This window comes from Chrysemys picta, chromosome 19 (genome assembly GCF_011386835.1).
Source record: "Chrysemys picta bellii isolate R12L10 chromosome 19, ASM1138683v2, whole genome shotgun sequence".
NCBI lineage: Eukaryota > Metazoa > Chordata > Testudines > Emydidae > Chrysemys > Chrysemys picta.
Window position 1 is genome coordinate 9417018 of NC_088809.1, and position 26946 is coordinate 9443963.

At 43.5% G+C, this 26946-nt stretch overlaps 1 protein-coding gene across 1 annotated transcript; it reads right to left on the reverse strand.

Moving 5' to 3' along the window:
- Nucleotides 1-1614: 1614 nt before the first annotated feature.
- Nucleotides 1615-26946, reverse strand: NOS2 (nitric oxide synthase 2). The gene is made up of 27 exons (XM_065573160.1): nucleotides 26817-26946; nucleotides 24620-24795; nucleotides 23128-23209; nucleotides 22303-22425; nucleotides 22075-22223; nucleotides 18835-18997; nucleotides 18297-18388; nucleotides 17816-17957; nucleotides 17061-17200; nucleotides 15262-15436; nucleotides 14189-14290; nucleotides 13290-13484; nucleotides 12664-12746; nucleotides 12171-12315; nucleotides 11115-11219; nucleotides 10918-10967; nucleotides 10628-10802; nucleotides 9820-9952; nucleotides 9223-9301; nucleotides 8290-8468; nucleotides 7261-7424; nucleotides 6168-6378; nucleotides 5719-5806; nucleotides 5122-5243; nucleotides 4189-4337; nucleotides 3135-3329; nucleotides 1615-2450 (listed from the first exon to the last, which is right to left on the reverse strand). The coding sequence occupies exons 2-27, from the start codon at nucleotides 24724-24726 to the stop codon at nucleotides 2334-2336; spliced, it is 3465 nt and encodes a 1154-aa protein (XP_065429232.1). The 5' UTR covers nucleotides 24727-24795; nucleotides 26817-26946; the 3' UTR covers nucleotides 1615-2333.

Sequence of the window (26946 nt, forward strand, 5' to 3'; positions counted from 1 at the left end):
GGCGAAAATCCTTCAACCACTGTGCTGAAGCAGAAACAGAAACAAGTGTGCCTCTTAATCTAGCTTAACAAAGGCACAGGAGGGCGCAGTTGTTCACGTTCCCATAGGAGGAATCTGTCAATAATTTGTTGCACCTGCAGGACATTGACTTCAGTTACAGCACTACCTTGTGCTCTCAAGGTGATGGAAATGCCATCATAGAGTTGTTCAGGGATGTACACCGAATGAGTGGAATATAACGCTCTCTAAACTACAGCAGTAAACGTAAGCATTTAAAAAGCAAATCAAAGGATTATGATATGTTGGTGTAGAATGGTGGTGTGTACACACACACACACACACACACACACACACACAAGCTGTGACTAAAGCTTTAAGGTAGGGAGACGAGAAGGGATTGTAGAGAGAGACCTGCCACCTCCTCAGGGGCATGGAAAAAGGGTTGGGTTCAGGCTGACCTCCATGTTGGTCCTCTCAGGACAGGGAATACACCGGAGCTCAGTGGCCTACTCCCACGTTTTCCTGTTCTTCATGCCCGTCTGACTCAGCTGATGCTCAGGTGTCGCTGAGAATGGAATTTGGATTCTGAGGGAGAACTTTGTTGCCTGAAAGTGAGTTCTGCAGGGGGAAAAATGACCCTGCCCTGCCTCAAATGTGACTGATAACCTCCATAGAATAAATATGGGGGGAAGGAGGTCTCTTTAAAAAGACTGAGTGGACAACTTGTGTCCTGCTGGGTGAAGCATTCTGAATTTATACTGACGGTCATGTGTGTATTTGGTAACCAGCTGGACCCAATACACCTCTACCCCGATATAACGCTGTCCTCGGGAGCCAAAAAATCTTACTGTGTTATAGGTGAAACCGCGTTATATCAAACTTGCTATGATCCACCGGAGTGCGCAGCCCCGCTCCCCCCCCCCCGGAGCACTGCTTTACCGCGTTATATCCGAATTCGTGTTATATCGGGTCGTGTTATATCGGGGTAGAGGTGTACTTGCAATTGTTACTCCCTGTTTGCCCTCTGTCTGATATGCTGTGCCTGTACTGTCGGTCTTTAATCTCTCGGCAGTCCTATGCTTTCTGACCTAGTAATTAAATGTCTCCTGCTGTAGTGTACATGCTAAATGCATAGTTGCTGACTCTCACAATATTTGGTGTGTTTTCATAAAGTCCCAGCTCCTTGGCAAGCAGTAACATGAAAATCTCACTTTAAGCTTTAATTTTTTTTTTTTTTTTAGTTTATAGCTCTCATGGGTTTGGAGAAAGCTTGGAAATGGGACCTGAAGGTACCCAAGAGGGTTAAAAACCAGAAGTCAAATAAGATTTTTTTTTTTTTTTAAAGAACTGTGTTGTAGATTTTTTTAGAAGACAGGCTCATGATTTTGGGGCCTGGCACATGATATTTTAAAAAATGTTTGGGGTTCACAATACCATGAATGTTCTAACGGTGAGCCAAGTATGTACGTCATGTAGGCGAGCATTCTGCGTGGGTGATGGGGTTCCCTAAACTCGTTGGGGCCCAATTCTGCTCCCGCTGAAGTCCAGTGGGTCATCCGCACAGATCTCTTTGCAAGCTTGAGTCAATAGTATGTTACACACTCAAATCTAGTCCACAAGCACACACTGTTCTCACTGTAAAGGCATCATTTATTATAACACGGTGTCGGTCAAAGGGGAATACAGAATTCAAAACATACAAAGTGCTTATGTATTTTTGAGCCTCGTTGACACGTGCTCTGTAACAGCAGCAAGACATATCTGAGTGCCATCCTATGAAGCAGGATTTGCGACTGCATCTTCTTAGTTTGCAGGCAACAAATATTCCAACTTTAGAATGATTATATTACTTGGTGTGAAGTTTGCTACAAATGGAAATCATCAGCATGACCAGCATTTAAAAGCAACACAACCATCAAGTTAAAGGGGTATTATATACACTAAAACAAATCCGTATAAATACATACACATATAAACAATCCATTGCACAAAAATATTCTTCTAAATCACTTATAAAAATCTGAATTTCCCTTGTGAGCAGCTCTTATTCTGTATTTAAATAAAAACTACAGGCATTTACCCTCTCCTAACACACATTAAAAAATCAGTTGCACCTGACCTATTATCAAGGTTATAATAAAATAGACATTAAAAAGAAGTCACAAATAAATAGTAATAAAGGCTTAATTACATTAAAAAGTCGCTTTTTCTTTAAGGCTAAGCTTTTAAGGGTCAAATTCTGCCAGCAAATGTATGCGCGTGCCTTGACATGCATTGGAAGGAGAATTTGACCCTTTGCTGTTTGAAAATGATCACACAGGTTCAAATGTTGGCTAAAACATTAACTGTTGAGTGGTTCTTGGGCTGGTGGGTTTCAAAGTGCTTGCATTTCTCTTGCCCTCATGTGGAACCATAGCCCCAAATATGTCCTCATGGTATCGCTTTTGGCTCTGTAAAAATCAGAGAGACAGAACAAAAACATCAGTCTGGCTTCCCATTATTTAACAAAGTGACGGCTCATTTTTCAGTTCCTTTAGGTTTGTTCTACTGACTAGTGATGGTGAACTTTTGGTGGTAGGAATACTTGGTTTTGAAGGATGTATTCCTAAGAGCTCTAGGATAAGCTGAACTTCGTAGCTCTTGTCACTGGGCACCATTCCAAAAACACAAGGCAGCCAGCCAGGTCTAGTATCTATGTGCAGTGTTCCTTCCCTTCTCAAATTCACCGCCCGTCCTCTCTGGGTGAACAGAGCCTGAAAATGTTGAGGTTCAAGTCATGTTGCAAAGCCGATCATAGCTATTTGTGGGCAAATCCTGCCCCTTTGAACGTCCAGGGTCAAAGTGGGGCAGGATATTGCGAATCAGTTTAGGGGTAGAATACTGTAATCAGTACATGCACCCTGAGCATTTGCAACAGGTGCATTATATAAATGGAAATAAATAACCCGGCCTTGCATTCTAATTCAGAATGTCTGACAAATGTACACACTTACATTTGTTTCCTATAATTGTTGCCCTGTCCATTGCATCTCGATCACTACACTGAAGTCTGGTTTAATTCACGCAGGGACTCTTTAGCTTGAACCCTGACTACAGTGAGCACGTGAGCATGCACATCTGGCTTCTACACCTACCTTCAGCTGGAAGATATAGTCTTCAGCCTGTTCCTCTGTCAGCTTCAGTTTCTTTGTGAACATCTCTTTCAAGGTCTGGGCGACGTCCCTGGCCATGCGCACGTCCCCGCAGACATACAAATGACCTTCATCTTCATGTAAGACTTGGAACGCTTCTGCCTCCAGCTTGCTTTGAAGAATGTCTTGAACGTAGACCTTAAGAGGAGAAGGGGGGAGAAGTCAAATAAAGTCCACTTAATGCTGTCTGAGATCATGGGTTATCTAGATTTGGAGCAGACTTACACAACCCCATAATTTCACATTAAGGCTCTGACTCCCTCAGTCCAGTCAAACTATAGTCTGTCCAAGAGCAGAGAGGAGAAATGGCATTAAGCCACCTTTTATACTACCCTGATCTTGTGGCTGGGCCAGTCCCTTACATAAGTTAGAGCAGCCTTCGGGCTGCTCTAATTTACACCCAGCTGTCCACAGCCCCAATAAACCATTCAGATAGCTGGGGATTGTCAGGGCATAGGGACATGCCAGGCACACACTCCTGTAGCCACAGTTGGAGAGAGGGTGACTTAGGTGTCACAGGTTATTGCCATCCAAGGATTCTCCTCAGGAGGGGGAATTCCCAGAGCACCTGCTCTGCTGGCTTTCTGGCTGCACCATTTCAGTGACGATGGCAAAGTGATTAGAGCTGGGGCCAACATCTGCCCCAAGAGGTACAATGTGCAGGTCTGAACTTGTCCTGGGCGTTTAGGGCTGGGGTTTTGACTGAGTTCTAGCTTCACAGACAATTTTCCATCTGAAGTTTGAATTTGGATACTCCTGTTATCTTCCTTGGGGCAATAATGTAAAGCTTAGATAGATACAGCTTTGCCCTTGATTTCAGTAGGAGCAGACTGGCTCCACTCCTTTGAAGAAAATGGCATTCTTCACTCAGGGACGACAGGTAGAAACACAACATTGAACCCTTTCAAAGGCGAACTTTAAACAGTGCTCAAGCCTTAGCGTGGGGGAGGAGGGGATCTGTATCCCCCTTTCTAGAGGGCAGAGGAATGAAGCTTACTTTAGCTTGGCCGGGTTGCCGTGAGTAGGCTGTATAGACCTCTTTCAGCACTCCTTTTCTTTTCATTTCTTGAGTTTCTTCTCTGTAGAGATGATCCATGTCTGGCTGCCGGCAGCCAAACAACAATGTCATGCCGCTGCCTTTAATTCCTGAAACCAACATTGGAAAGTTGTTTTAGTCTTTTAATGTTAGCCCAATTATCTGCAATTACAGTGACAACAGAGGGCCCCGTTGTCTCGGCAGCTAGTCATGCAATGCAAGGACAGGAGGCTATTTTCCAACCATGTGTGTATGAGAGCGAGAGCGAGCGAGTGAGGTTCTGCTTTAAGTACACGCAGCATAATTTAACTCTACAAGATGTCACTGGCAGAAGCTCAACTCGTTTTATACGAACAGGCAGGGACACCGCAAAATTCCAGTTGTTTGTTGAAGTGGGTTGTAAGATCACAAAGAACCTTCTCTCTCCGCGACAAGCCCCTGTGTAAGAGGCAGAGACGTTCGTGTTCTGTTACCTGCGTGCAACTGAAGGTATCAGGCATCCCAAAGAAGGTGGGAAGGAGGCAGGGCTATTGAATCTCGTGTGTGTGTGTGTGTGTGTGTGTGTGTGTGTGTGTGTGTGTGTGTGTGTGTGTGTGTGTGAAAAATCCTTCTCAAAGCTCTTCCTGGGTTGGTGAATGTCTGCAATGCTCCTTGCTCAGGGCTAGCACTTCCAGGCAAACCTTTTTACAGCATTTGTACTTTTTTCCCCCTCCCCGCTCTCATATCAAGCTCTTTCACGTCCACTCTCAGCGCCCCATGTTGCCGAGCTATGAGGATGAATTACATGCTGCTTGTATGTCAAGTTAGTGACAACAGCATCATGCAATGGACATTTCTGGATGCATGACGTCCCTGGGGGGACAGGGCTCCTCATGGGGGTAATTCCCACTGTACCTTTCTTTTCTAAGTCACAGAGGCGCTGTTGCCAGAAACTTCTGAATGGAGCGATTCCTGTTCCCGGGCCAATCAGAATGCAGGGCTTGGCGGGGTCCTTCGGAAGCTGGAATCCGCTAGCACTAATGTCAATAAAATGTGAGACTGGGGTTAGGAAAAACATCCTATGGAGTAAATCCATTCCCACCAAGCTCCCTGAATAATGCTTACCAACTATCTATCACGAGGGGCCTGAATTTCCACTCTGTTACACTGCAATCAACAGAGTTACACCAGGGTAAATCTGGTGGTTAGAGGATGGAGAATCGGGCTCTCTATTTTCAAGGCATGGTGAAAACACTAATCCTGCCCATTCCTCTCTGACGTAGGGAAGTGTTATTACCCCCGTTTTGCAGAAGCGCACACATAGGGTCAAATCACAAAGTGTTGGGTTAGAAGTCAGGAGTGTTTGGCTCCCTGTCCCCGATCAATCCATTAGACCACGTTGCCTTGCAATATGTATGGATATTATTATTATTAGAGAGATTGTTATATAATGGAGCTGAACTAAGTACTGATATTTTCCCCGTTGGCGTGCTATGAGACATGTACACTCACCTGCGCACAAAGCATGGGACCGTCTCCTTAAGATCTATCGTATTCAGCCATGTGCTGCTCACACCATGGTGCAAAGGACCTTGGCCATCTAACAGGAGGAATGGAAAATGCATCTATGAATATTTCCCCCCCAAAAAAATTTCAACTACTTTTTTTTAGACATTAAACTGATATCAAAACAAAATTGGTGTGTAAATAAATTGGTGTCTACTAACTTAAAAAACAAAGATTAGCTGCAGGATATTACCAGTCCAACAGTAGTGTTCCCTATTTAGACTTCAGATTTTCATTATCCATTTATATTCTGCATGTATCAACTGATAGAGCAGCAGCATAAAATAAACTCTTAGCTAAAATGGTATGTTTTATACCATATGGTGGATCCAGTTTACTTAATCATTGTCCCCTAAATTGCATCAAACTAAAGAATAAATGCAAGTAATAATTACCCCTTGTCCTGTAGTTGACCACTGCAACTGTCAAATGGATCTCCTTGGGCGTCATGTCCCGTGAAGAGCTAATGGAATAGTACCGGGGTTTCAGCAGAGGCAGCTGCGTTAGTAAAAAAGACGTGGAGACTTGGGTGGAGGGAAACTCTTTCAGTACCTCCAAAATGGTGGGGCTGTTGAAAAACTTCCACTTGTTGTACTCCTCTGAACTCTGAAAGCCAAACATAGCCACAAATGTGAACAAGGAACTTCGAGTCTCATTGGGGTTAGGAGCAGGGAGATTGGAAAGGTCACTTGTGGAATAAGTTTCAGGCTTGCGGTAAGTTAAACTAATTATAGGTATGCTTCAGATAAAAGGAAGCTAACTCAAACCTTAGTCTGCTCTAGAACTCGACTTAGACTGAGTGGTTTGAAAACGTTGATTTTTTAATTTAACATCTGGAATTACAAGCTCTGAAATACCTCCCAGAGGTTGTTCTCCCCGTCTGGCTGACTGGGCCTGGATGTGGAAGTAGAAGAGGGAGCCTATTTTTTTGTTTTTTTAAGCCCTATCTTGCCAGACCTCCACATAGGCATATGTGCTCTGATCCTAAAAGCTGCTGAGCAGCTGTTGAACTCAACAGACACTCATCTGGACCTTGAACTTTCAGCTGGTTATTTCTACGTTGGAAATTCAGAAATCCCTTCTCTTTGCTTTACCAAACTGTCTGCCAGTGCCCTTGGATAACATCTTCCACTTGATGACTTCAAAATCCTTAATTGAATTAATTCTCACCACCCCCGTTGGGGGACAAGGAAGTAGTATTATTATACCCTTTCAACAGAGGCACAGACAGGCTACGTGACCTGCCCAGAATCACTCAGGAAATCTCCTACTGTGGGAAGTCTTTCATACACTATTTCCTGATTCCCACTCCTGGGCTTTAGCCACAAGACCATCCTTCCTATTATCAAGGATGGTCTTGGAATAATGCATCTTATACAGCAAATGGAAAACAGCTATTCTTCATTATTCCATGCATTTCTATAGCCTTCATCACAGCAGTGGAGGGGCACTGACCCCTCAATGCCTAAGTCAAGTCCTAACACTCACATGACATAAGACTTCCAGTCTGTGTTTGTCTCCTTCCTCTGTTGCCAGCTGGGAGAGTTTTTTTAGCAGATGTTGGGAGGGTGGTGTAGTGATATCCAGGAAATACGTCAGGGCTTGGGAAAGTGTGCAGGGCGGAATTTTCTTGTCACTGGTCCAGTAGCCACCTGGAAATGTAAGGAACGCTTGAGAACACTTTTTCCAAGGAGTCTGTCAGCTGGAAGTGCTGTGCAGATCTCCGTGCAGTTGAAAGGAGGCTGCCTGCAGTTAACCATGTATCACATCTAGAACACAGACTTCAGTTGAGAGGAGTGTCTGCTAAGGAAACAAGCCTACTGAAAGATAATATTGTAGGTGATCAACACCAAAGGCTATGGGATAGCAGTGCGAGGTGTTCCTAGAGGAATTTGCTTGTTAAAGGCCATAATGGAGCGAGGTTGATTTACACCAGCTGAGGATCTGGCCTTCTGTATATGCACTGAATCACAGATGATGATGATAGAACGCTCCTTTTAAACAAAGGGAACTGCTTAAACTACCATCTCTCTGCAAAAAAGTCTATCATCCATTTAGCAAGCGTCTGCTCCAGAGCAGGGAGAGACATGGAAACCTCTTTTAGGAGACTGATTATATGTTATGTAGCAATGAACACCCTGTATCAATTAGCGTAATTGCAGTCACTAGCCAGGTTCTGATCTCAGTTACTGTGTCAATCCAGGATCACTCCATTAGCCCTCGTGACGTTACTGTGGATTTTCTTCAGTGCAACTGAAATCAGAACCTAGCATCAGAAGAATAACTAAAAATTAGGAGTTTATAGAGTAAAACCCTTAGCAGCCACCACTTCTTGCCTAAGAACCGACTAGGAAGACAACAGAAGAACCCAATGAATATATATTTTGATTTAATGCATTTCAGTGAGGTGGTGTTTGTTTTTTTTTGGCTTTGCTTTAAAAGAAAACTCTTGCGGTGGATTATGGAAAATATCTGTAAAACATCCATTGCCCTGTAGCTGCGGTACCGCCAACTTACCATCATTGCAGGTTTCCAGTCTGATGATCTGATCAGTTGGTGGTGCATCCTTAACGTGCTCAATGATGCCACTGACTAATTCTGGCTGGTTGCCTGGGAAAATCCCAACATGTTCTCCAGGCAGATAGTGCATTTCCTGATTAGTCTCACAGGAAAGCTTAAGTAGGATGGTAACACGACTGAAATATAAGAAGACGAGATCAGATGAGTCACGGTTATGTTGGCAGGATTTCCCTTTGACAGTGCAGAATTATACACCTTCAAAGTGGCAATCGGCAAGCGTTGGTTTGTGTTAATTTATGGAGACTTCATCAAACTACAGTCTGGTTAAGCTAAGCGTCTGAATCAAAATGAGTAAGGTCTTCAAGATCTCTGATCAGCATGCATGAACCCAAATAGATGAGCCACTGGAAAGGTCATGGTGCGCCAGTGAAGGCTGAATGGTTTGCATCACTAAGCCAGATGGCTTCCTGTACGAAGACTGTATTTAGAATGAGGAGGAAAGGGGCTTATTTGAGGATACTGGGAAGTCTTTTAAGGATTCTATTTCTAACACGGATATTGTTGTTGGAAATGCTTGCAACTCATCCTTTTGAGCTTGTTTGTGCATTGTTATGGCTCAGTTTGCATTATAGTAAGATTACAAACTAGTTATTTGAGTTATGTTTTTTTCCATTCCTTTTTCTCCAAGGGGACACATTTTTCTGAATTAACTAGCAATTCACATTGGATTTGGTGAATTAATCAGGGAGAAGGTTTCTGTCAGAGTCCACGTTTAGCGTCAAAGTGCTTTGTGTTGTTTGTCTGTTTGGTCTGAAATTCAAACCTCCTTCTCAAACGCCTACAAGGACAGCAATGCTTGGATCTCAGGATTTATTTTAAACTTCTAGCAAAAGCAAATATTAAAATACCTAAAAGATCTAGGTGCCATACCTGGATTTTAAACTTTGCAGATTCTGCCTGAACTTGAGCTTCATGGGAATCACATCTTTTGCGTGTATGTTTCCAAGTGCTGTGGGTGGGGGGGAAAAGAGGCCATGGTTAATCCAAGTTTTATTGATTCAATTTATTTTAGATGTCGTCATGTAATTGTGGAAAAGTCCTGAGCTGTTTTTGACCCAGGGCACCTCCAGCTTTATGAGTAGTTAATTGCCCTATGATGAAGATAAATGCTATGGTGATGAGCAAGTATGAGACCCTATATAAACAAACGTATTTAGAGAACACACTGCACCACTGTTTGTGCTCCTTCTATGAAAGAAAACAGATCATTCAATCCTTGGCCTTTCTTCCAAGGCTGACAACATGGCTGCCAGTTGTGGTGTTTTTTGTGATGTCTTATAGAACTTAAAATAAGAGAGACAATGAATTATCCCATCTCAATCAGGGCCTTGCTGCTTCTACCAACTTGGTAGAACATCAATGCGATCATCCCGCATTGTCAGAGCTGTTCTCATTCCTAAATTCTCCTTAAAGCCTGGGCATATGAGATGCAGAATAGGCAGAGTGAGAGAGAGAAAGAGAAGGTACCTTTACTCAAGTCCAAAGGCTGGGAGTCATGTGCTATCCTGTAATTCTTGGGATTCCAGGTTTCATTTGAGGTGTAAACCTTGGGTAACTGAATACTATTTTTTCCACGGATGTCAAAAGTCTCACAGGCAGTCTTAAAAAAAAAAAAAATTAATCTGAAGATTATTCATGTTAAAATTTGCCATTTTTTTTTTAGTGTTCCCTGATAATATTGTGCAGCATCCATCTCAAACAATACAAATTAAGAATAGTCATGGTCATTATATCAAGTAGAGTACATGGATCAGATTTTGATTTCACTTATTCCTAACGTGAACAGATTTCTTCACTGACTTCAGTGGGATTACTGCCAATCCACACCAGTCTAACTGAGCTAGGATCTGGTTAGAAAAACTGTTAGGGCTGATTTCTGCCCCCCCTGTGTATCCTACCACACAAGTAATCCCATTGAAATGGAACTATACGTCAGGTGGCAGAACTGGGCTCTTTGAAATAAGACAGTGTCCCAAATCACTCCTGAACTTTGGGGAGCTCAAAATCCAAACCTAGATGCAGATCTTCATTCTTGCAAATAGTTCCTGTCATTATAATGAATGGAACCGAAACGCTGGATGCAAAGCGACATCCCCAACATTGTGTGGCATTGAAATCCAGATCTGAAATGGGCAGTTGGGTCCCATCATTAGTAGTAATTGTGTGTTGTAGCTTTTTCCCCACAAGTTTCTTTACAGGGACAATTTAGCTAGTGAAGAGCCAGGAAAAAATAGATGCAGTAGGTCTCGGGACAGCTGTTATATACTGTAGTTACCTTGAATGCATTCACTGCCCAGGTGCGAAAGGCTTCTTCCTGCCCATTGAGTTCGTCCCCTTCACCTGTTTGGGTGAGCGGAGAGGCGCCTAACTGTGCAAGTTTTTGGTCAATGGCATGAGCGAAGGCACAAAACTCTGGATACATGGTTGACCCCAGGCCAAATACAGCATATCTGCACAAAGAGACATCAGTGAGTCTTGGGAGGATTGAGTTCGTGCTCTTCATTGAACAGCATGATCCATTAAAGGCAATCGATATGATCAGATGCAAATTAGAGGATCTATTACCTGAATTTTTTGCTCATCTTTTTCAGAGTGAACAGGGCATTCTTCAATTTCTGTATAAAATAAATAAAATGTTTCATGTTGCACAAATACTTTTATTTTACATTATCTCTAAGGGAAGGCCAGATTCAAAGATTTCCCCATTGGGTTTAATGGGCTTCGGATCAGGCTCTAACACTGATTTCTCAGTTAAATGTTACCTTTCCGTTGCCTGGAGAGTCACCATTTCCAAAAGTGCTGGTCACGACTAGAAGGAGGGTTTCTTTTTCCAGGTCACTGAGCTTGTATTCATCCATGCAGAGGACCTGGAAGAGATCAAGTTCATAAGAGATTGTTATGGGGCATAAATGAGGACCTTTAGAGAGCTACGGTATTTTCAGGTCACTGTTGACCCAACCTGGGCGGTGGTGTGAGCTCGCCCACAAGGCAGCGGGCATGAGTTCTGTTGGTTGCTCTGCCACTGTGTGACTTTGCTCAAGCCACTTTGCCTCAGTTTCCCTTCCCACCCCATGTCTGTCTTTTTCTATTTAGACTGTGAGGCCTAGATCCTCGGCTGTATTTAGGCACCTCCCTCCCATTGAAATCAATGGACGTTAGGTACCTAGGTACCTTTTTGAGATCTGGGCCTGAGTTCTCAGGGAAGGGACTCTGTGTTTGTACGTGTATAGCATCTACCAATATGGGGCCCCCCTCTCAGCTGCGGCCTCTGAGCTGTACATATAGCAATAAATCCTCACTGTGGTCCTCAGATCCGTCTGCAATTACTGCTATTGTTTTCCCCCACAGCAGCAATGACCTGGTTGAAGGTGAAGTGTGAAGCTTTCTAAGTTAGCATAGAGCTCTCTGACGCAGGTAGGAACGGATGCAATAAATGTCATCCTCTACTGTGAGAATTTGTCATTTATCCAAACTGTATGACTTCGTGTGTTAGATAGGAATTCGTGCTGCAGTTGTAGGATCAGGATATTTCACTGACTGATGCCATTAAATGGGTGTCAGAGGATGGAAAATAGTGTTTCCTATTGAAACAATAGTCTGTGACTAACCAAGAATGAGTTGCAAGGTACACCGAAAATACACATTCTGGCCAGAGCTTGCATTCCTTGGGCATGTAAAATCTCCAGGGAATGTTTGCGACATCTTGTAGATGCTGGTAGTGCTGAGTTTTCTAACTCTTGTTCTCTAGTCGGTAAAGATTTCTCTCCACACTGCATAGATGTGCAAGGGAGGTTTCAGGGAGAGGGATAGACTCTTACCTTGGTGTTGAAGGCGCAATTGAACAAGGCACACAGGTTGTTGGCCAGTGTTTCAGATTTCCCAGTCTCCGTTGCATAGATCACGGTTGCCTTGGTCCTGGCCGCCATCGTTTTCCGCATCAATGTAGATGCAAAGAACGCAGCCCTGGGAAAAGTCATATGCAGCTTGTCATTTATTCACCAAAACGTTCTGACCTGATTTACAAAAATATGGGGAAAGGCTGTCTTGGAGGATGGCCTGGGGCATTCACTTGAGGGATTCTCAATATAGTTGAGATTGGCCTAAACAAACATTTCAGATGTGAACAGCATCAAATTGTGGGTCATCTGGGTCCAGATCCAAATGATTCAATTGGCCCTGGTTGCTGTAATAAGCCAAACCAAAAACCTGGAACTGGAGTGCCTCCACCCTAACTTTTGGATGGGATGGAATGGATCTTCATGGTTCAAGCCCATACATATAATATTTAGGCTTTTTATCAGGGCAACTTACTTCGCCAAAACTCTAAATTTGATCTCCCTTTTCTTTGGCCTGCGTTTCTCATCGTGCCAGACATGTGTTTTCCAAGCATCTACCTGGAAAGAGACATAAGATACAGGTCTGAGATCTTAAAAAGAATACATACACAATTTGTTTTACACAGATAGAGTCATTCCTTGAAAAGGTCAAATTATTTTGGGAATCTACATCTATGATCCATTCTGCAAGCCCAAGCCTGCTCCCATCTACTTCAGAAATGCAGGATCAGCCTCTCTGTTGTGTCCAAGTGCATTTTCATGACAGTTTGGGAGTATACTCCTAATGATATATTCTTAACAGGAACTACTGGCCTTTCTCTTCCCTCCCCACCCCCCGCAAAATATTAGAAACCCTACAATGACGGTATGTAGCCATCAGTTAATTTTACTTCACAGGCACTATGACTGGCAGTTAATGTGAATGACAGTGTTTTTAGGTCCGGCAGCATATTACTTATTTAGTTATTTGCATTATCGTCGTGTGTAGGAGCCCCAGTAACAGACAAGGACCGCATTGTGTGAAGTGCCGTATGACCCCTGGATAGAACGGACCTTTTGTGTTTTTTAAGTTGTCTGCTGAGATCATTTGCTGGCCCTTACCTGGTAATAGTAGAAAGGTGTGAGGACGTAGTTGAGCATCTCCTGGTGAAACACTGGGGTGATGCTGCCTGATATCGGAGGCACGAGCCAGACCCAGTCGGCTGGGCACCCTCCTCGAAGGCGGTACTCGTTCTGCATGTATTTCATGAAAGACTCCGCCGCGGAGTGATGATCCATGATGGTGACGTTCTGTTTCTAAAAGAGTTGTATAGAGAAGTCCATAAGCTGATTGTGCCCCGGGTCACGGATCTTCACAAATAGGTACAATAACTATCTAAGGGGTTTATGTCATGTCCATCACAGTGCTTCCCAAGTGGTACCTTCTGCTTTTCTCCCTGCACTGGTTATATATAGAAGGCTTTTCCCTGGTGGAATATGTATTAAGGGGACCTTATGCCTTACTCAGAAGCATCCATTGCTAACAATCATTAGAGACTGGCACTGCACTAGACGGCTCCTTGACTTGCTCTGCTGCAGCTCGCTTTATAGTCCTGAAGATGAGTGTTTCCCCCCCCCTGCGGTTTATTGCCCCAGCATCGGGCGAGCAAGTTAACCAATGCCTCTGATTCATTTGCCCACCTTTTGACTTGTTTTGGCTTAAACAAGTGGCGTTGGAAACAAAGCTGTTAATCAAAGGGTGCCTTTTAGCACCTCACTAGGAAGTTAGAATGGGATGATTGAACTTTTTCCACAACGTCCCACCCCGTCCCATTTTTAACTGGCAGCCAGGGGGAGAATGGCTACCCCTTATACGCTGCATTCATGGGATGAAAATAAAGGGCCTCGTGTAAAACAGGAGCAATTCCACTGGAGGCTGGTTGCTGTAAAACTGTTGCAAGGGAGAGGAGACTCAGGCCCCGGGTGTTTGATGTCTCTTCGTGTATCTGTCACTGACTTACTTGGAAACTATGAAGCACAGCAACATTAATCTCGATCACCGCTCGATCTTTCCATAATGAGGAAAGTTTGTTGGTTTCCAGACCCATCCTTCTGCCTACTTCCTACATGTGGGGAAAAAAAAAGGAAAAAACAAATTTAATACTCAGGACAAAGATCTGAGTCAAAATTTGTGTGTGGGAGGGATGTTCAGAGATAGGGGAGGGGGTTTCCCACTGGGTTATATGGGATTAAAGGGGAGCTGTCCCCTATTATTATTTGTATTGTTGCATCTGGAAGCTCCAGGCATGGACCAGGAACCCATTGTGCTAGGCAGGGCTATTCTGGGGCCCTACGCAGTCCCCCTACGTGGGGGGGGGGCTGGCTTGGGGGGCAGGAGGGAACCACCCCAGCACTCACGGCTGGGGCTGGGTCGCTCCACTTCCCGCTGCCAGCGAGTGCAGGCCCAGCCCTGCTGCAGTCCTCAGCGGAATGGGGGCTGGGGCAGGTGCGGGAAGAGGCAGGGCAGGGCAGGTGCGGGAAGAGGCAGGGTGGCGCAGGGGCGGGAGGCTTTGGGAGAGGTAGAGTAAGGGTGGGGCTGGGGCAGAGCGGAGGCAGGAAGAAGCAGGGCTGGGGCAGAGGCTATGGGGAAGAGGTGGAGCAGGGGCTGGAGCAGCACGCAGCTGCACAGGATTTCCTGGTACCCTACGCAGCTGTGTACTTTGCGTATGGGTAATGATGGCCCCGGTGCTAGGTGCTGTACAAAGACGACCCCCCCCCCAAAAAAGCTTACAATATTAAAAAACAACCGCCCCTTCACATGGGATACTAATAACACGAGTGTAGTAAAGCAGAAAGTTTTTAAATTTGCTTTTTGCCATGAACGACTCTTTCCTAATCAATTTGCATTTCTCTCGGCTCTACGCTAGTTCTTCCACCATTGCTGCCCCCCAGTGGAGCTGAACTAGCAACAGTGAGACCGTTAAGAAAGCGCTTGGTAGAGGCCAGGCCCAACCTGCCCGGGGCTCAGTGTTAAATCTGGTGCTCTTCCTTGCCTCTTCTACACAGGTGCATTAAAAACCCTCTCGAAGATTACCTTCAGGATATTGTAGCGCTGTACGTCACAGAAGTCTCGCACGCCTATCTCTGTCCCCATGTACCAGCCGTTAAAAGGGCAGGCTGTAAATTCCAGGCCCCCCACTTCCAGCAGCATGTTGGCGACAGCAGGCAGCGCGTACCACTTCAAATCGAGCTCCTTAAACCATTCATACCTTTTTAAAGAAACATTTTGAACCGTGAGTTAAGAATCTTCGCTGTCTCTCCTTCTGAGCACAACCAATGCCAATCAGGGAATAGACAGGAACAGTCCTGTCTGTAACTCAGCAATGCAACACAGGCTTGCAAATGTTCACCACAAACTTTTCACTAGCCATGTGAAAATCAAGAATTCCTTGCTGAAGAAACTGGTGCATAACATCAAAGAATTTTTGAGCTCTTTGCAGTCTCTTCACAAAATAAACAAGACAAGAACAATAATAGAGAAAAACTGAATAAATTAGTTGCTCATCTCTAATCTCTGTAAACTATTTGGCAAATGCTACAGTAGGTAACACAGTACAGGAATTATACAGAGAGAGCAAGAGGGTAGACCAGGAAATGAAACCTACAATAACCAGATCTTCAGCTGGTGCAAATCAGCATAACTCCACCGAAGGCAGCAGCGTAACGTTGATTTATAACAACTGAGGATCTGGCTCTATATAATGGCCCCTCTCATGAGTCATCAGCAGGGTTTCAACCTTCAATCCCAAAGCACAGACCTGTACCACTAGATTTTAAGGAATAAGTCTATTGGCTGGTAGCTGTCGTAGGTAGACTGCTGTCCTCAATGATTCAGCAAAGCACTTGTCCCTCCAGCTCAAGCATGTGTTTTTCAGTAGGACTCCTTGCATGTTTAAGATTAAGGCCCCAATTCAGGCCCGTCCTGAACTTTCATGTGCATAAGTTCCATTCACTTGAGTTGGACATGACTTTAATATATGGAGATAGACCTATCTCATAGAACTGGAAGGGACCCTGAAAGGTCATCGAGTCCAGCCCCCTGCCTTCACTAGCAGGACCAAGTACTGATTTTGCCCCAGATCCCTAAGTGGCCCCTTCAAGGATTGAACTCACAATCCTGGTTTTAGCAGGCCAATGCTCAAACCACTGAGCTATCCCTCCCCCAACATAAGCACATGCTTAAAGGCTGTCCCGACTAGCAGTGCTTTCCTGAATCAGGATGCAAATGCTTTGATGAACAATGTTGGTCTTGCTTAAATGCTTGGGTGAATCAGAGGCTTGTTGAGTGCAAGAAGACCCACACCCTACAAGTGTATTACAATAGAACTCTCTACTGTACACTATTTAAAAGCAATGTACTTTTGACTGACTATGACTAAAACAGAGATGAGAACTCCCAAATACTTCCTGCAAAAATGCTATTATCCTACATTCATTTCAATGAAAGGTTTCAGAGTAGCAGCCGTGTTAGTCTGTATCCGCAAAAAGAAGAACAGGAGGACTTGTGGCACCTTAGAGACTAACAAATTTATTAGAGCATAAGCTTTCGTGGACTACAGAAGAAGTGGGCTGTAGTCCACGAAAGCTTATGCTCTAATAAATTTGTTAGTCTCTAAGGTGCCACAAGTCCTCCTGTTCTTCTTTATTCATTTCAATGTAACTTAGCTGCTATAACATAAATTTTTTCTCTTGGGTTAATTTAACATAATTTCACCTGAACGAAGAACTAATAAAGGAACCCGCCACAGGTCACAAGCTAATAAACTGGCCCGAACAATAGCCTAGTAGTCAAGCTACGGCACAGAAACGATTATCTAAATCCAGCATGCTTACTTTGGATGTTCCATTGACACTTCAAGGACAAGTTCTGGCGGCAGTTCAAATATTTCCGGGTCTTGGCCGTTTGCTTGGAGAACCAGTGGAACGACATCAAAGCGACCATATTTGGGCTTCCACCCAAGCTCGATGCACAACTGTAAGTGAAGAAAGTGGGTTTTGTGTTGGGTTTTTCTTTTCCCCCCCATGGGTTTGAAGACAAAAGCAAGTTAACTCTTTACATGCTGTCTAATGTTAAAGACTACATTCCCCTGTTCCAATAAAGCCATGCTGTGTTCGCGTAGGGCTCCATTGTATGCCCTGATCAAGGGGTAGTACATAAATTGCCTCATCCCAAAGGTAGGCCTAGGCGGTAGCGTGCCTCAGAGACAACCCTACCTTGCTCTGGGACGGAGGGAGTAATTTGCTGCAGGACTATAATAGCAATAAATTTCACCCTCCTTTCCCCCCATGCTAGGTAAGATGTGCTGATTGGTGCATTGGAGCCAAGGCTCCACCCATTCCTTTCACCCACCCTCATTCCTCCCTCCTGCTCCAGAAAGGTACAGAACAAAAGGTGTCCATGAAGCACAATGAAAGTCTTCCATTGACCTTAATGGGAGTTTGATCAGATCTGTGGAATATTTTTGACCAATAGAATATAGAGGGCCACATAACAAAGTACCTACATCGATTAGATCGACGAATATCTAAAATCCAATAGATGAGCTAGATAAGAGGGATGGTTATTTGAGTTCTGTTTGAACGCTTACCTGTGTAAACTCCACAGTAGCTGGGTCTCCCAAGATGGAGCCATCTGGCATTTGGTACCCAGCATATCGGATGAGTTGGCTGTTCCACAAACGGAAATCATGTTTCCCATCAGTCCTCTGAGGGAAGACCGTGATGGCCGATCTACCAGAGAGATTAACTCCCATTAAAACACAGCAAGTCCTATGCTTTTGGATTATTTTTTAAATTGTTCCCGCTACTAGCTAATTTATATTTTGTAAACAAATTAAAAACCCAACAAAAACCTAAAAAACCCTCGTTTTCCAGGGACTGTGCAACTTACAAACCTTCAAGAAATGATGATACAGGATAAAGGGGGGAATTAAGGATGGAGACAGGGGACCAAAACTTCTAGACACTCCAGAGTTTTTGTAGGGGGAGGGGGGGTTTTGAATGTAAACCCAGATCTGGATCCAAAGACTGGGGTTTGGAATACCAAAGTTGGAATAAAAGCGCACATACCTGATGTTTCCATTGTTTGTGGCGTATTCAAGATGACGACAGATGTGTTCAAACATTTCCTTAGCTGTAGTACAGTTACGTGCATCAAACACCTATATATTCCCAGAAGAAATACGTGAAAAAATTGATTTAGGAATGATGATTTAGAATTATTTTTCTAATGAAGTTCATTATCATAATTTAAGGTTAAGGTGCAATGGCTTAGACTAGTATCTGGATACAGGATTTCACTTTTAGCTCATCTAACAAGGGTTAATCTTAATCTTTCGATATGGGCCCAATAAACATATTTGTGCTTTGCTGTAATATCAGGAGATGCATTTCCTCCTGTTGCTTAGCAGATTTTTAAGGTGTTTTGAACCCTATAAAATTATTTGATTTGGCTCTGGAATGAGGAAGCAGTTTGCATTGTCTGAAATACAGGCCGTATCCTCAGCTGGTGTAACTTGGCGTAGGCCTGTTGAAGCCAATGTCGCGATGCTGATTTACTGAAGCTGCTGACCTGCTTGCCCCTAGATTTCTATAATCAGTAAATCACCTGTAGGTTGGACCATTGTATTCTCCCGATGCATCTCGGAGCATTTCTCCAGGCCTGTTTGGTTGCAAAAATGAGTTCCTCTTTTGTCAGCTGGTAGGTTCCTGTTGTTTCTATCTCTTTGGTTACTGATTGCATTCGCTGCTGGTGTTCTTCTGGTTGTGGCCTGTAGAATAGGAAACAATCATCAAGAGACGCAATGAGCTGTGCTTTAGGCAGAACTAATTTTGTTCACAAAGGTGATTGCCGAAATATTGTGTTGTGGGTCAAGAGGGTGGATGGATGTAACTGAGGGCAGAATTTAAGCACTCTGATTATAAGGAACTCCTCCATTAAGCAGAGGATTTAGACAGATGGGGTTAGCTTTTGCCACAGAATAGAGAGAGAGTGCTTCATAGGATTCACTTAGGCGCCTGTGCAAGTCGTTATTTGGCACACATGGATGTTGCAAGAGAATATCCATAGATGGGCTGGCCTCATAGTTCAACACCTGGAAATGAAATAGATCTATCCAAAATACGCCATCAACGATGAAAATATTTGCACCTCTCACAGACCTCTGCGTCCTAGAGGAAAGTGCCACCATGCGTCCCATCTCCCTTCTGCTGCATCTCACGCCTCTCCCCAAAGTGCCATATTTCTCTATTGTTACGATCGACTACTTGGTATTTTTAAGCAATGGAAAGAAATGGATTATCTAAGTGCAGGGCATGAGTGTGGGGGAGACAGGGCCACTGCTATAACAACTGCGGTCAGATCATCCTAGTTCCTTCTGGCCTCCAAATCTCTGAGCTGTCCTTGTTGAGTGTGAATGGCAGATTAATTAACTTATTCAGGAGCAAACAGTGCTGGAAAGGCTAAGCTGTAATGTTTTAACCTTGGTGCAGCTCCCATCTCCATGATGCTTCATACATTAACGTAAGCTGCCTTTTTTTGCCTAGCGTCCCACGTTAACTTGTTTAGGAAGATGTGGACTTTCCAGGCTTGTATGATGAAAGCACTGGAAATCCATGGGTGGGAAAAATCCTGCTTTGGCAGAAGGAGGGTGGAGGTGGCCTAATGGTATCTCTTCTCTGAGTTCTATTATTTTAATACAGAAATATTTCTTTAGAGCAAAATGTGTAGAAAACGCCACACCAGGGAGGAGGTGCTGGGTAGTTCTCTTGGCCAGAGAAGCTAACCTCTCAAATTCTTTATGTTGATAACACAGAAAATGAAGACACAATATTGGGGAAATATTTATCGTGGCACAGACAAACTGGTTTGCCGGATGATCAATAGGATGAAAATAGCCTGCTCCGTCTGAGAGCACATGTCGAGTTTCACCAGGATGAAAGATCAAGGGCAGCGCGTGAGACAGTGTAAATCTGTGAGATCAAATAGCCAAGTAGTGAGGTCACCTCTGAGTGGCTACAGGGAGATTTTGCCAATTGGATATTTCTGACCGTGAAAGCTGTTTGTACCTGAGACTGTGGTTTTCAGAAGGGCTCAGGTCTCAGAAATGAAGCCAAATTTTACCAGGAGCCTTGAGCTGCTTTGAAAATCTGGACACTGAGCTCTTCTGAAAACGTGGCCTTCAGCCTCCTAGGACTGGATCACCCTCTCACATGTCAGTGTGACTTCAGTGGTGTTACTTACACTGGTCTGATGAGAGAGGAATCAGGACCATAGGATCGAGTTCAGCATCTGGCAGTGGGTTCAACTCCCTTTGATGTAAATGACACCAGGGGTAAAGTTGGCCCATACTCTCATGTGTTTGTGCTGCTGGTGTGGGAATTTGTCATCAGTAACAAATGTACATTTTACTGCATTATTAGTTGACAAAGATTGTGATTCTGAAAACATGTATGCAGATATTGAGCTTTACTCCCATGAGTTATTCCCTTGATTTCAATGGGATTACTCATGGGAGTTAAAGTAAGCATGTGCCTAAGTGTTTGCTGCATCTGAATCAAACACAAGACCAGACTCAAACTGAGTCAATGACCCGACCAGGAGAGTGTGACTAAGAAGAAAGTGATTTAGAAATTAACTAAGATGCCAGGAATTCCTGAAAGTGCTTGTTTCTAACCATGAGATGAAGCAATTGCAAGTTGTTTGGTGTGATGAGATTTCATAAGCCCTTGATTACTACAAAGAGTAGTTTCTTATTATCATAACGTCACCATGAAAGCAGAACTTTAGAAGTCATAAAATTGCTGTCTGGGCAGCGTAAAAAGAGGAAAGGAAGCAGCTATACAATGATCTGCAAATCAGAGTCTCCTTTCATAAAAGTTAATGTGGGCCAATTTAAAATAAATAGTGTGTTAAATTCAAGAGCATCTGAATCACCGAAGTAGCTAACTAGGAGACCTAGTGCCTGATCCTGTTAAGTGCTGAGTTAGTCCTGGATGTGTTGAGCAGCTTTAATTCCCACTGGCTTCAGGAGTCGCTCAGTATCTTGTAGGATCAAACTTGTATTTACTAATCCCTAAGGCCTTGAAATGGTGGAACTTGAGATGGACTCAAATGTTCCAGCGTTTCCCACGTGTTCACCCAAAGCGGTAAACTCACCCCCCTTCTCCATCCGGAGAACTATAGAATACAGCGTCTTCTATGATGCTGGGAAATTCACCTGAGCATGCTGATGGGGAGAGAATGAGAGGACTCTGCCATGCTGGATGGCAGCGAGGTGCCTAGAAGGCCAGCAACTTTATAAGGAGTCCTAAACCATGGGAAATGTTGACATAACATGTACCGCCCTTGAGCAAAGGGTGCCAGAACACGGAGAGAGTGCATTGAAAACAACGCCAAAGTAAAAGCCGTATCCGCATTATAAGGCTGGTCTCAATGGGCGTTACTCCACTCTAGCGCTGTGTTACCTTTCCCTGGTGAGAAACCAGACCTGGAAAGACTTGTTTATACATGGATGGTAACACTGTTTTTAAAAAGAGTCTTATCTAAGCTGCATCTGCCTCAGGAGGGTTGAGACAGTCAAAACCAGATTGCACAACAAAGCACTCAATAAAGTCCGTTCCTATATTCACTGAGGAGGGTGGGGACCTACAGGTAAAAATAGCACCTACCATTTCAGCATATTATTAGTGCAACTAACTCACTAACAGCCCATAATTCTTGTTCCCTTTTTTTGACCAGATGGTGTGTGGTAGGGGAGTTTGCAGCTCAGGATGAAAGAATACTAAGAGGCATTCACATCCCATAGATAGAGCAATTAATTCAAGAATGAAGTTAAAATGGCCTTACTCTTTAAATGAATTGTAGTATTGATTGATGAATTCTATCGCCTGAGGTAAAATCTCTTCCGGTGGGACTGGACTGTCTCGGGGGCCTTTCACCAAGCCTTTGGGGTTCATGAGGGCCCCCTGGCAGGCCTTGGCCTTGCAGTTGAGAACCTGCAAAGACAGGGAAATGTTAAAAATGACAATGGCACCCCGCCAGGGAAAGTTGTCCATTAAAGTTTCATGGTCTTACCCCCTTTGCCGTCTGGTGCAACGTGTCGTGAAAGCTTGTTCCGTTTTCCCAGTTTTTAATTTTTAAATGTCTCGGACACCCAGTTATTTGGCTCATGGGTTGGATGCCATTCTGCGGAGGTTTCTGAGCAAAGAGAAAATGAAAATACAAATAATCTTTGAATTCATCGTGTAACATTAAAACATTCGACTAAATTTATCCCTGGTGTAAGTGCCAATCAACGGAGTTTCATCAGGGAAGACTTTGGCACATTCTGCTTGCTAAGCAGTTAATTAGGATTTAAGGGACAGATTGTGTAAACTTTATTCACCCAAGTGAGCACTTATGCGTGTGAGTGTGAAATTACCCACATATCTGGTCCTAAATGAACAAGGAGTCAGATTTTTCACACGCTCCCTGTTTGAGCAATACCTTACTCTGCAAGTAGTCGCAGAGATTTCACTGGGATTTCTCTGTGTGTTAATTGTGGTGGTCCAAGGGAAACAATGAACTGGATGGTCTTAGAAATAAGACACGCTTGTAAATAAACACTGGGATTTTCAAAGGAGACTAAGGGAGTTAGGCACTCAAATCCCACTGGAATATGAGTTGGGCATCTAACTCCCTTAGGCACATTAAAGTTTTGGGTTGCACAAAATGAACAATTTGGTGACATTGACATGAATTCGCAAAACGTTTTGGTGTCACTGAATCTGTTCCCCCCCACCCCCCTCAGGGGAGAGGGGGGACACACAAAAATTCAGCTGAAAAATTTCACTCAGCTGTCACTGCGACCTCTTAGCATTCAGTACCGAAGTTAGAAATAGATTGTCTCCTCTCACTGACCTCTCCTGCAGTTATGATGCGCGGCATCTCATCCTGTTTGTTGCTTGGATCATTTAGCTTGGTGGCTTCTTCTTTCATGAAGCTTTGAAATAAATAAGCAGAATCTGATTTAGTACAAGAGGCTCAGTTTTTAACCCATTACCGTTTACTTGTGGGGTGAGTAGGGAGATGCCTAACACCGCTTCTGAAAACAATACCAACTCAATAAGCCATGTGTTCCCGACTCAAGGGAACTGGAAACAGGTAGCGGGGTTGTGGCCACCGTTTCCATATTGCTGTGCCCTAGAATATAAAAGGCTGAGAACCACTGCTATAAACTAAACAAAGGAAATGCATCAAGAAGCTACAACTATGAACTAGTCATAGGAAACCGACAAAGAGAAGGAAAATGTTGAAGATTTTGTTTTCTTCAGGGAATAGCTGCATGAACCTTTCAAATAGGTCCAACCTCACGGTGCATTAAGCAAACGGCTTGCTTTCTTATACAGGAAACGAAGGAAGTCCATGCAAAAGGCCTGACTTTTGAACTCTGTTCTTCCTTTTTTAATTTGGATGCAAGATTTGAGAAGATGAGAGCTAGCCTGACAATCCTGGAGCTTAGGGGGGAGGGATAGCTCAGTGGTTTGAGCACTGGCCTGCTAAAACCAGGGTTGTGAGTTCAATCCTTGAGGGGGCCACTTGGGGATCTGGGGCAAAATCAGTACTTGGTCCTGCTAGTGAAGGCAGGGGGCTGGACTCGATGACCTTTCAAGGTCCCTTCCAGTTCTAGGAGATGGGATATCTCCATTAATTAAATTAAAAGAGTCTGCTTTTGACTGGCGGCGATGGCCTATAGCTAATGTACATCTTAGGGCCAGATTGTGTGTTCTTTGCTCTGACTGGTGAGCCGTGACTCCAGTGGGAGTCAGGTTCAGGATTCTTTATTTCTGGTGTAAATAACTTTCCCTGATAATAGTGAAAAATGGGGAGCCCGGGAGGGGGGAAGGCACCAAATTTTGGTGGACCGTAGGCACCAAAATGAGTGAAATCCTTTGAAATGAGGGACATTTGAGAAGCGTGCACCGTCTTTCACGCAAGATGTATCCCAAAATACTTTATGGAGCTAATTAGTACAATTACAAGGTTAATAAATAACTTTGCTGAAGTTCACAACACACACACGAGTGGATCTCGCCATCCATCGCTTGCACCATTATATACATTATAGAAAGCAGAGACAATGTAAAAAAAAAAGAGAGAAAGTTTAAGGCAGGATGTTTTATGTCACAGTGATGTGAGTAGGTCTCATAAGGGAAAACTAAAATTTACCTCACCTATGTCAGTTGCAGCCAAGTGGCCTGTAGGAAAAGTTATCCCTCAAGCTTTCTCCTTTAAAATGATTGCTTTGGCAATTCTTTACTTGTACCTCTGAAATGTCTATGATCTTTCCTTCTTAAAGGAGGGAGAGTGTAGGAAAGCAGGAAGGGTGAAATTGAGAGGAGATCAATCTTACCTGTGAACCTTCAGGACTGCTTTTTCCACATTATTGTTTATATCCTCTTTGGGGGATGTGTTCCGACCTGTTTGGGGCCTGAATAGGAACTGCCAAGGGCACATCATTTTCGGTCTTTTAATTAGCCTGCTGTTTCCTAGCCCTGAAATCCTGGTTTAGGTAATGAGGGGATTCTCCTAAGGAAGGAAATAAAAGGAGGTTATACACGGTGCTTAATTTGTAATGAAAGAGGTGCTGGGGCTCAAGTCACTTTTTTTTTTTTTTTTACATTCAGAATTGATGCACCAAGGCCAGATCTGCCGGGGCTATGAACTGCCAAGCCTAGAGGTGTCAGAGCACATATTAAGCACTGGTTATACAGTTATACAACCTCCCTCTGTGATAAGATGAGGGAATGCCACAGGTTTATGGACCTGCTGTAGTTAATATCCTATGATTGAAAGCTAAACTGCCTACTAAGGTCCTGACTCAGCAAACACCCTAGGACTCCCTAGTTCAGTGCTTTGCTAAATCAGGGTCCAAATCCTGTTGTAAATACACACCAAATAAACTAGGGGTTCTCCATGCCAATCAGAAGCTGTAGACCTGTTTTATTCTACACCGGCTGCCTATTCCTAGGACACCACAGATAAAACAAATGTTTGCAATGAGGATCCAAAATGCTCAGATCAAATGAAATTCAGAGCATAATTAGGGTCTGGAAAACACATGAGTGTTCCAAGTTTAGCAGAAATACCCACTTAAAAAAAAAAAAGGCTCTAAAGTTTTGTTTCTCGAAGGTTTGGGTGTCACAAAAATATTTTTCTTTATTTGAACCTCTATGTTTTGCGGGAAAACGAGGCAAAACCTGGCCTCCGTCATTCACACAACAAAGATTCCCAGCTGAAAGTTATTCTTCCTCAGGGAATGAAACCAAAAAACAACTTGCAGCACCTTAGAGACTGCCAGAGCCAAATGGAATGTGAAGTTTATGGATTCCAGGTTCTGTTCTAAATGTGGAACCGAGGAATCTTCCATGGGTACTAGATTTTTGTAAATAATATTATAGCATATCTATAACCCATGTAGCAAACTAGTCAGAGTTTAGGATGATGCTCCATTAATTGTCACAGGCTGATCCTGATTTTGTCTTGCTGTCCTTTTGGATTTGGGCTTTTCTGCTCATCTTTGACCCTAAAGTGAAGTTTTCCTCCTTGGGAAGACAGCAGCTTGATGGGTAAAAGTGAAGCTATTACATTGTTTAAGTTTTCTGTATAAGACAAATCAAAGACTGAGCTGTAGCCAAGAAGGTCAAAAGATAAGGAAAGAGAGAAAAAAAACCTTTCTTTTTTCTGTTATAAATTGTTTACTCTTTTTTTTTTTTTTTTTTTTTTTGGTGGTAACACTTACAAGCCCCAGTTGTGGCCTCTGTGTTAGGCGCTGTACACATCAAAAAACAAAGACAGTCCTGACCCCAAAAAGCTCACAATCTAAGTAGTTCAGTGTAAGAATTCAGAGCCAGATTTTGATACCCCTATTCACAGTGAGTAACCGCCCTGAAAAGAATGCAACTACTTGTGCTGTGAGGTACTACTCAATGTAGGGGTGTTAGATTCTGGCCCGTAATAAAGGTAAAAAGAAGAGGAAGAGATGGGTGTGTAACAAAAATATCTGCAGAGTTACCAAACTGGAAACAACGCGAGCACATTACAATGCGATACAAAACTAAACTCACCCTGTCATTCATTAAAAGCATCTGGGGTTTTAGGCTAATCAGAATTTTTTTTTTAAATCTTCTGATGGTATAGTTGTTGTGGATCGGTCTTAGAACAGCAGAGCTATCCTGGGATTTTGCCTAGGAGACCCGTGAACAGCCGCTTATACTGAAAAGTTGTAGGAAATCTTGTCACCCTATCTCAGCGCAGCCTAAGTGTGCTCTTTCTTAATTTCTCTTTTCCATTCATTGATGATCAAAATAAGTCCCTTGTTTCCTTAGATCCTTTTCAACAGGGTTAATTCAAAGAATATTTGTGGCACTGCTCTTCCTTGTAGCAAGGAGGATAAAGGTTTCAAGGCAGCATTACAGGGAGCCAATTACTAAACCAGCACAGTTTTTTTAAAGGGGGGAAAAAACATACAAACAGCAATAAAACTATTCCACTTGCAAGCAGATATAACTGCTTGGCCAGCTGCTCAGTTAAACATAAAGTTGTCTTACCTTGCTTCTAAGAGAGGTTTCTCCAAGTGTGCTGAGAGAGAGTTTTCTCTGCCAAAGTTTCTTTCCTTTAACTGTCGAGGTACTGTGTCCCTGTTGCAAGGCAAACTCATTTTATACTCTGCTGGGGTTC